Source organism: Symphalangus syndactylus, chromosome 18 (assembly GCF_028878055.3).
Source record: "Symphalangus syndactylus isolate Jambi chromosome 18, NHGRI_mSymSyn1-v2.1_pri, whole genome shotgun sequence".
Classification (NCBI taxonomy): Eukaryota; Metazoa; Chordata; class Mammalia; order Primates; family Hylobatidae; genus Symphalangus; species Symphalangus syndactylus.
In genome coordinates, this window is record NC_072440.2 from 46,106,667 (window position 1) to 46,117,443 (window position 10,777).

The 10,777-nt window shown below is 39.7% G+C and overlaps 1 protein-coding gene across 3 annotated transcripts in view; it reads right to left on the reverse strand.

Annotated features, from left to right (window-relative positions):
* NDUFS4 (NADH:ubiquinone oxidoreductase subunit S4) overlaps positions 1–10,777 on the reverse strand; it is a 130,282-nt gene that overhangs the window by 13,684 nt on the left and 105,821 nt on the right. For 2 of the 3 annotated variants that reach the window (XM_055251677.2, XM_063622653.1), the window contains one exon: positions 10,701–10,774. The exons of the other annotated variant lie outside the window; for it this stretch is intronic. In XM_055251677.2, the coding sequence (XP_055107652.1) occupies positions 10,701–10,774 (74 nt within the window). The remainder of the gene's footprint in view (positions 1–10,700; positions 10,775–10,777) is intronic. 3 annotated transcript variants of the gene reach the window in all.

A 10,777-nucleotide genomic window follows, 5' to 3' on the forward strand; every position in this document is an offset into this window, starting at 1 on the left:
GGTATGAAATGTAAGGGCAGAAAGTAAGAGTTGGAACACAGACAAAACTTGTTAGTGCTTTGGTAGTAAGTTAGTGCCTATATTGTGAAGAACTTTGAATTATCAGTTGAGGAATTTGTCTATTAAACATAGACTCTTGAAGATATTTGAATAAAGGGTATTTGGGGACTTATACAAATGTCATAGTATTGAGGCAGTATACATAACAGTTTAGACTAGAGGTCATCTAAAATTTTCTGTAAAGGGCCAAGTAGTAATTATTTTTAGGCTCTGGGGCCATATAGTCTCTATTACAACTACTTTTCTACCACTGTAGCCGAAAAGCAGTCATAGACCATATATAAATGAATAAACATGACTGTTCAAATGAAATTTGTTCACCTCTTTGTAAGTATGTGTCCCTGTTACTTAATGTTACATAATGTCTCTAAACCTCAGTTGCCTTGAACAATTAAATGGAGACAACTGTTCCTGCTTCGCAGAGTTACTAAATGAGAATGAAAAGCACTTAGCATGGTGCCTAGCTCATGATTTAGTGTTTATGTTACTTTCTGTGGTGGTAATACTTATTACCCGAGTCTCAAAATATAATTAGAGGGCATTAAATATGTTTTGTAAGGCTGGGTGCGGTGGCTCACGCCTGTAATTGCAGCACTTTGGGAGGCCAAGGCAGATGGATCACCTGAGGTCAGGAGTTCGAGGCCAGCCTGGCCAACATGATAAAACCCTGTCTCTACTTTAAAAAAAAAAAAAAAAAAAAAATATTAGCTGGGCATGGTGGTGCATGCTTGCAGTCCAGGAAGCTGACGCAGGAGAATCACTTGAACCTGGGAGGTGGAGGTTGCAGTGAGCCGAGATCATGCCACTGCACTCCAGCCTGGGTGACTGAGTGAGACTCTGTCTCCAGCCCCCCACCCCCACCCCCACCAAAAAAAAGTTTTCCAGAAAGCAACTGAATCTGAAAATCTTACTCCCCTTTTGTATTGATTTTCTACAATCTTTAATGTCAAGGGAAACCATGCTCATGACTTCTCTTTTTATTTGACATTTAAAAGGGAAATGAAAAAACTAAGGAGATAAAAGGTAGGCTTTTATCTTCAGAATAGTCCCTGAATTGATATACAAATAATCAACTGTATATCAAATACAATTGATATTTGATTTGTATATCAATTATCAAATACAATTTGATAATTGTCAAAAGCTAATATACTTTTAGGCTGCATTAATATAAAATACAATTTGATAAGTGATACATAAATCATCTTTTGTGTAGGTATGTGGCAGTTTTACCCTAACTTCCTATTTCTAGATACTACTGAAAGGCAAGCATTAATGCCCATAAACATATAACCTTTGTCATATTTTACTATTAACACAGAATCAGCTGTACTAACAAAAACTCATTTTCCCCTATACAGCATATGAGTAAGGCACTGGCCTAGATAGCAAAGAAATAAAGACGAACTAGCCCATGGGCTTTAACATCCTTAAGTCTATAGTTTTTGGACATTACCCAATCCAACTTCTCATTTCAAAGCTGAAGAAATATGCTTCTAAAAGGCTAAGTGTAGTGAAGCATGACTTGTTCAAGTTCTCCTGTGAGGTAGACCACTGTGGAATGAGAATCTTAGTTACCAGCCTCTTAAACCAGTAGTCTTTACATATTAGTGCATCTGAACCGTTTTTTTTTTTTTTAAATGCCTTAACTTATCAGAACATTGGTTCACTCCACCTTCAATAGCACTAGCTGACAACAAATGATTTTAGCTGTGGGCATAGGGAGGATCCATTTGTATGTCCTTCACTACTATTTACCTACCTAAGAGGGGCAAGTCAGACGGAAGGGGATGCTGTGGAATTTGGAAAAGATCCCCCACCTCCACCGTTTTTTTTTTGTTTGTTTGTTTGTTTTTGAGATGGAGTTTTTGCTCTTGTTGCCCAGGCTGGAGTGCAATGGCATGATCTCAGCTCACTGCAACCTCTGCCTCCCAGGTTCAAGCAATTCTCCTGCCTCAGCCTCCTGAGTAGCTGGGACTACAGGCATGTGCCACCATGCCCGGCTAATTTTGTATTTTTAGTAGTGACAGGGGTTCTCCATGTTGGTCAGGCTGATCTCAAACTCCCAACCTCAGGTGATCCGCCCACCTCAGCCTCCCAAAGTGCTGGGATTACAGGCGTGAGCCACTGTGCCCAGCCTCCCCACCTCCACTTCTGTAATGCTTCAATGGTGTTTATTTAGAGCTTGCTTCCACTGTAGCTGAAGAAACAGGATTTATCTATTTAAGGACATAGAATGCTACATGTTAAATAAATAAGTACTATAGCAAAATCAAGAGTGGAATAATCATTGAGGACTTTCCCAGGAGATGAGAATGGTTTCAAATTCTTGAGTAAAGAAATATGTTTCTTTTTATTTATTTATTTATTAATTATTTTTTGAGACTGAGTCTCACTCTCTCACCCAGGCTGGGGTGTAGTGGTATGATCTCAGCTCACTGCAACCTCCACCTTGTGAGTTCAAGCGATTCTCCCGTCTCAGCCTCTTGAGTAGCTGGGACTACAGGCGTGCACCACCACATCCAGCTAATTTGTATATTTTTAGTAGAACCAGGGTTTTGCTGTTGGCCAGGCTGGTCTCCAACTCCTGACCTCAGGTGATCCACCCATCACAACCTCCCAAAGCGCTGGGATTACAGGCATGAGCCACTCTGCCCGGCCAGAGAAATATATTTTAGAAAGTCAGTTATTCCACCAGATACTGAGTGTCCATTATATGTCAGGTTTTGTGCTAGGTGCTAGGCACATAGCAGTGACCAAGACAGGACATAGTTCTACTATCTTAAAGGTTAAAATTCCTGATTCACTGTTAGCCGACAACTTTATGTCACTAACCACTAGGCTTTTTAAAGTTACACTTTCCATAGACTTTGATAATGTTCCTCAATTTTCTTTCCTGGGGAGGTAGAAGTCAGATGAGAAAGGCACTTGATTTTAATAGGAACAGTGGTGAGCTCACACTGGCAATTCACATGGCAACTGTAGTCATGCAGTCCTTGTGACCACTTAGAGAAAGACTAACCAGGGATTTAAAATTTTAATTAGATTTCCTGTTATTAAACTCACATCACAGACTTCAAATGAATAATTTTCAAAGTGTCAAACATGAAATATGATAGGCTGAAAAGTTAAAAAAATTAATGGAACTGTTTTTATAACTATGTTACAGTTTACAAAGAGAGTAATGTTATTTTAAGTCAAAATAATATTTTAAAAGACCACTTTTGAGAACAATTATGTAATTAAGAAATTTGGAACTTGCCAAGAAAGCATAAGTAAGGAATTGCACTTAAAAACCTTTTTTAAAAAAGTTTTTAAAGGTCTCTTAAGAGTTACGGTGGAGCCAAGATGGCCAAATAGGAACAGCTCCAGTCTACAACCACCAGCATAAGCGACGCAGAAGACGGGTGATTTCTGCATTTCCAACTGAGGTACTGGGTTTGTCTCACTGGGGAGTGTTGGACAGTGGGTACAGCACAACGAGCATGAGCCAAAGCAGGGCGAGGCATTGCCCCACCCGGGAAGCGCAAGGGGTCAGAGAATTCCCTTTCCTAGTCAAAGAAAGGGGTGACAGATGGCACCTGGAAAATCGGGTCACTCCCATCCTAACACTGAGCTTTTCCAATTGTCTTAGCAAACGGCACACCAGGAGATTGTATCCTGCGCCTAGCTCGGAGGGTCCTACGCCCACGGAGCCTCGCTCATTACTAGCACAGGAGTCTGAGATCAAACTGCAAGGCGGCAGCGAGGGTGGGGGAGGGATGCCCGCCATTGCCAAGGCTTGAGTAGGTAAACAAAGCCACCGGGAAGCTCGAACTGGGTGGAGCCCAGCGCAGCTCAAGGAGGCCTGCCTGCCTCTGTAGACTGCACCTCTGGGGGCAGGGCATAGCCAAACAAAAGGCAGCAGAAACCTCTGCAGACTAAAATGTCCCTGACAGCTTTGAAGAGAGTAGTGGTTCTCCCAGCATGCAGCTGGAGATCTGAGAACGGACAGACTGCCTCCTCAAGTGGGTCACTGACCCCTGAGTAGCCTAACTAACTGGGAGGCACCCCCAGTAGGGACAGACTGACACCTCACATGGCCAGGTACTCCTCTGAGACAAATCTTCCAGAGGAACGATCAGGCAGCAACATTTGCTGTTCACCAGTATCTGCTGTTCTGCAGCCTCCGCTCCTGATACCCAGGCAAACAGGGTCTGGAGTGGACCTCGAGCAAACCGCAACAGACCTGCAGCTGAGGGTCCTGACTGTTTGTCAGAAGGAAAACTAACAAACAGAAAGGACATCCACACCAAAAACCCATCTGTATATCACCACCATCAAAGACCAAAGGTAGATAAAACCACAAAGGTTGGGAGAAACCAGAGCAGAAAAGCTGAAAATTCTAAAAATCAGAGGACCTCTTCTCCTCCAAAGGAACGCAACTCCTCACCAGAAATGGAACAAAGCTGGACGGAGAATGACTTTGATGAATTCAGAGAAGAAGGCTTCAGACGATCAGTAATAACAAACTTCTCAGAGCTAAAGGAGGATGTTCGAACCCATCGCAAAGAAGCTAAAAACCTTGAAAAAAGATTGGACAAATGGCTAACTAGAATAAACAGCATAGAGAAGACCTTATGGAGCTGAAAACTATGGTACGAGAACTACATGATGCATGTACAAGCTTCACTGGCTGATTCAATCAAGTGGAAGAAAGGGTATCAGTGACTGAAGATCAAATGAATGAAATGAAGCGAGAAGAGAAGTTTAGAGAAAAAAGAATAAAAAGAAACGAACAAAGCCTCCAAGAAATATGGGACTATGTGAAAAGACCAAATCTACGTCTGATTGGTGTATCTGAAAGTGACGGGGAGAATGGAACCAAGTTGGAAAACACTCTGCAGGATATTATCCAGGAGAACATCCCCAATCTAGCAAGGCAGGCAAATATTCAAATGCAGGAAATACAGAGAACGCCACAAAGATACTCCTCGAGAAGAGCAACTCCAAGACACATAATTGTCAGATTCACCAAAGTTGAAATGAAGGAAAAAATGTTAAGGGCAGCCAGAGAGAAAGGTCGGGTTACCCATAAAGGGAAGCCCATCAGACTAACAGCTGATCTCTTGGCAGAAACTCTACAAGCCGGAAGAGAGTGGGGGCCAATATTCAACATTCTTAAAGAAAAGAATTTTCAACCCAGAATTTCATATCCAGCCAAACTAAGCTTCATAAGTGAAGGAGAAATAAAATCCTTTACAGACAAGCAAATGCTGAGAGATTTTGTCACCACCAGGCCTGCCCTAAAAGAGCTCCTGAAGGAAGCACTAAACATGGAAAGGAACAACCGGCACCAGCCACTGCAAAAACATGCCAAATTGTAAAGACCATCGAGGCTAGGAAGAAACTGCATCAATTAACGAGCAAAATAACCAGCTAACATCATAATGACAGGATCAAATCCACATATAACAATATTAACTTTAAATGTAAATGGGCTAAATGCTCCAATTAAAAGACACAGACTGGCAAATTGGATAGAGTCCAGACCCATCAGTGTGCTGTATTCAGGAAACCCATCTCATGTGCAGAGACACACTTAGGCTCAAAATAAAGGGATGGAGGAAGATCTACCAAGCAAATGGAAAACAAAAAAAGGCAGGGGTTGCAATCCTAGTCTCTGATAAAACAGATGTTAAACCAACAAAGAACAAAACAGACAAAGAAGGCCATTACATAATGGTAAAGGGATCAATTCAACAAGAAGAGCTAACTATCCTAAATATATACGCACTCAATACAGGAGCACCCAGATTCATAAAGCAAGTCCTTAGAGACCTACAAAGAGACTTAGACCCCCACACAATAATAATGGGAAACTTTAACACCCCACTGTCAACATTAGACAGATCAAGGAGACAGAAAGTTAACAAGGATATCTAGGAATTGAACTCAGCTCTGCACCAAGCAGACCTAATAGACATCTACAGAACTCTCCACCCCAAATCAACAGAATATACATTCTTTTCAGCACCACACCACACCTGTTCCAAAACTGACCACATAGTTGGAAGTAAAGCACTCCTCAGCAAATGTAAAAGAACAGAAATTATAACAAACTGTCTCTCAGACCACAGTGCAATCAAACTAGAACTCAGGATTAAGAAACTCATTCAAAACTGCTCAACTACATGGAAACTGAACAACCTGCTCCTGAGTGACTACTGGGTACATAATGAAATGAAGGCAGAAATAAAGATGTTCTTTGAAACCAATGAGGACAAAGACACAACATACCAGAATCTCTGGGACACATTTAAAGCAGTGTGTAGTGGGAAATTTATAGCACTAAATGCCCACAAGAGAAAGCAGGAAAGATCTAAAATTGACACCCTAACATCACAATTAAAAGAACTACAAAAGCAAGAGCAAACACATTCAAAAGCTAGCAGAAGGCAAGAAATAACTAAGATCAGGGCAGAACTGATCTTAGTTACCATCAGAGAATACTATAAACACCTCTATGCAAATAAACTAGAAAATCTAGAAGAAATGGATAAATTCCTCGACACATACACCCTCCCAAGACTAAACCAGGAAGAAGTTGGATCTCTGAATAGACCAATAACAGGCTCTGAAATTGAGGCAATAATTAATAGCTTACCAACCAAAAAAAGTCCAGGACCACATGGATTCACAGCCAAATTCTACCAGAGGTACAAGAAGGAGCTGGTACCATTCCTTCTGAAACTATTCCTATCAACATAAAAAGAGGGAATCCTCCCTAACACATTTTATGAGGCCAGCATCATCCTGATACCAAAGCCTAGCAGAGACACAACAAAAAAAGAGAATTTTAGACCAATATCCCTGATGAACATCGATGCAAAAATCCTCAATAAAATACTGGCAAACCGAATCCAGCAGCCCATCAAAAAGCTTATCCACTATCATCAAGGGGGCTTCATCCCTGGGATGCAAGGCTGGTTCAACATACGCAAATCAATAAACGTAATCCAGCATATAAACAGAACCAACAACAAAAACCACATGATTATCTCAATAGATGCAGAAAAGGCCTTTGACAAAATTCAACAACACTTCATGCTAAAAACTCTCAATAAATTAGGTATTGATGGGACATATCTCAAAATAATAAGAGCTATCTATGACAAGCCCACAGCCAATATCATACTGAATGGGTAAAAACTGGAAACATTCCCTTTGAAAACTGGCACAAGACAGGGATGCCCTCTCTCACCACTCCTATTCAACATAGTGTTGGAGGTTCTGGCCAGGGCAATCAGGCAGGAGAAGGAAATAAAGGGTATTCAATTAGGAAAAGAGGAAATCAAATTGTCCCTGTTTGCAGATGACATGATTGTATATCTAGAAAACCCCATCATCTCAGCCCAAAATCTCCTTAAGCTGATAGGGAACTTCGGCAAAGTCTCAGGATATAAAATCAATGTGCAAAAATCACAAGCATTCTTATACACCAATAAGAGACAAACAGAGAGCCAAATCATGACTGAACTCCCATTCAAAATTGCTACAAAGAGAATAAAATATCTAGGATTCCAACTTACAAGGGACGTGAAGGACCTCTTCAAGGAGAACTACAAACCACTGCTCAATGAAATAAAAGAGGACACAAACAAATGGAAGAACATTCCATGCTCATGGGTAGGAAGAATCAATATCGTGAAAATGGCCATACTGCCCAAGGTAATTTATAGATTCAATGCCATCCCCATCAAGCTACCAATGACTTTCTTCACAGAGTTGGAAAAAACTACTTTAAAGTTCATATGGCACCAAAAAGGAGCCCACATCACCAAGTCAATCCTAAGCCAAAAGAACAAAGCTGGAGGCATCATACTACCTGACTTCAAACTATACTACAAGGCTATAGTAACCTAAACAGCATGGTACTGGTACCACAACAGAGATATAGACCAATGGAACAGAACAGAGCCCTCAGAAATAATGCCACACATCTACAGCTATCTGATCTTTGACAAACCTGACAAAAACAAGAAATGGGGAAAGGATTCCCTATTTAAGAAATGGTGCTGGGAAAACTGGCTAGCCATATGTAGAAAGCTGAAACTGGATCCCTTCCTTACACCTTATACAAAAATTTATTCAAGATGGATTAAAGACTTAACTGTTAGACCTAAAACCATAAAAACCCTAGAAGAAAACCTAGGCAATACCATTCAGGACGTAGGCATGGGCAAGGACTTCATGTCTAAAACACCAAAAGCAATGGCAACAAAAGCCAAAATTGACAAATGGGATCTAATTAAACTAAAGAAAGTGAACAGGCAACCTACAGAATGGGAGAAATATTTTGCAATCTACTTATCTGACAAAGGGCTAATATCCAGAATCTACAATGAACTCAAACAAATTTACAAGAAAAAAAAACAACCCAATCAAAAAGTGGGCGATGGACATGAACAGATACTTCTCAAAAGAAGACATTTATGCAGCCAAAAAACACATGAAAAAATGCTCATCATCACTGGCCATCAGAGAAATGCAAATCAAAACCACAATGAGAATACCATCTCACACCAGTTAGAATGGCCATCATTAAAAAGTCAGGAAACAACAGGTGCTGGAGAGGATGTGGAGAAATAGGAACACTTTTACACTGTTGGTGGGACTGTAAACTAGTTCAACCATTGTGGAAGTCAGTGTGGCGATTCCTCAGGGATCTAGAACTAGAAATACCATTTGACCCAGCAATCTCATAACTGGGTATATACCCAAAGGATTATAAAACATGCTGCTGTAAAGACACATGCACACGTACGTTTATTGCGGCACTATTCACAACAGCAAAGACTTGGAACCAACCCAAATGTCCATCAACGATAGACTGGATTAAGAAAATGTGGCACATATACACCATGGAATACTATGCAGCCATAAAAAGGATGAGTTCATGTCCTTTGTAGGGACATGGATGAAGCTGGAAACCATCATTCTCAGTAAACTATCGCAAGGACAAAAAACCAAACACCGCATGTTCTCACTCATAGGTGGGAATTGAACAATGAGAACACATGGACACAGGAAGGGGAACATCACACTCCGGGGCCTGTTGTGGGGTGGGGGGAGGTGGGAGGGATAGCATTAGGAGATATACCTAATGTTAAATGACGAGTTAATGGGTGCAGCACACCAACATGGCACATGTATACCTATGTAACAAACCTGCATGTTGTGCACATGTACCCTAAAACTTAAATTTAAAAAGTCTATTAATAACAGAATAGGATATACTTATATACTATCATATACTATTTGTCAGACCCTAGTCTAAACACTTTTATTAACTCATTTAATCCTCACAGTAATTCTCATTGCACATATGAGGAAAGCGAAGTATAAAGTCATACAGGTAGTGACATACAGATTCAAAGGCAGATAGGTTCACTTCAGACTTTTAATCATAAGCTATCCAATACTAAGTGAAAAAGAAAAGCAAATATGTTAGATTATAACCTTTATAATGCTTTCACATTTGTATTTCAGATAATGTTAGACGACACTAATCTCTTATTTTTATATACTGCCTTACAGTAACAATGCACTTAAACAGACAAATTCAATTTGAGAAACTAGAATAACAGGATACATTAGGTACAAATGTTTAGTAGTGCATTTGAATCTAAGGAAGACAAATAGCAGAAATACTGGCTGGAGGGAGGTCAAGGTCAGAACTAATAGTTATCAAGTAGAATATCTATTATGTATCTGCTATCACTCACTTCATGAGGTATCAAGTAGAATATCTATTATGTATCAGCTATCACCCACTTCATGAGGTAGGTACCCTTATTTCAACTGAGAAACATTAAGTCCATTATGAAATTATCCAAAATCATATAGCTTCAAAGTGGCATAACCAAGATTAGAATCCATATTAGTCTGACTACAAAACTTCCTTTCACTATACTATGTTGGCTTAACAGCAGAAAATAAGGAAAAAGGAAGACATTTTGCATTTTTGTTGATAGCAAGATCAACATAACTCAATGATGTTAGGTGGCGGCCCCAGAAGTGAATATACTCTTAGGCCACATTAATATTATTATACAGTTGAGATTAGGCTTGGTATTAGGCCCAGTATATCTAGAAAAGTAGCAAATGTGGGCATTTAGACTGAAGGGAAATCTTACAGGCAATAAGAATATTTTCAAATTATTGAGTTATTAAATAGATTAATAGACTAGATTTTGGCATTATGTTTTGGCTCAAAGAACTTAACTGTAAATAGAGGTGTCAAAACTAGAACAGGCTGCCATATATGTTCAATTGAAGTTTAACAAAATGTTAGTAATTTTACAGAGGAATACATAAACAAGGTAGGTGTTAAGTAGTTTCATTCCCTGTGGGTACTTCAAATTAGAGCAGTCTGTCTTTTACATGTTGTATGAGCATTCCAATTTAGGTTTTGTTTTTTTTTTTTTTTTTTTTTTTTGGAGGTGGGTGTTCTGATGTAGTTAAAGTCTGAAACCACTGGATTAGATACAATGAAACCACTGGATTCCAACTCAAATTCTGTATACCTAATTGGTTTTAATTAAGGTTAAGAACATAAAATCATTATCTTGACTTTGTCAAAAACAGACCAAACATACCATTTTTTTCTGCAAAGGAAACTGCATCTTCTTTAGTACGGAAGGTTAGAACCATGTTGGATAAGGGATCAGCCCTG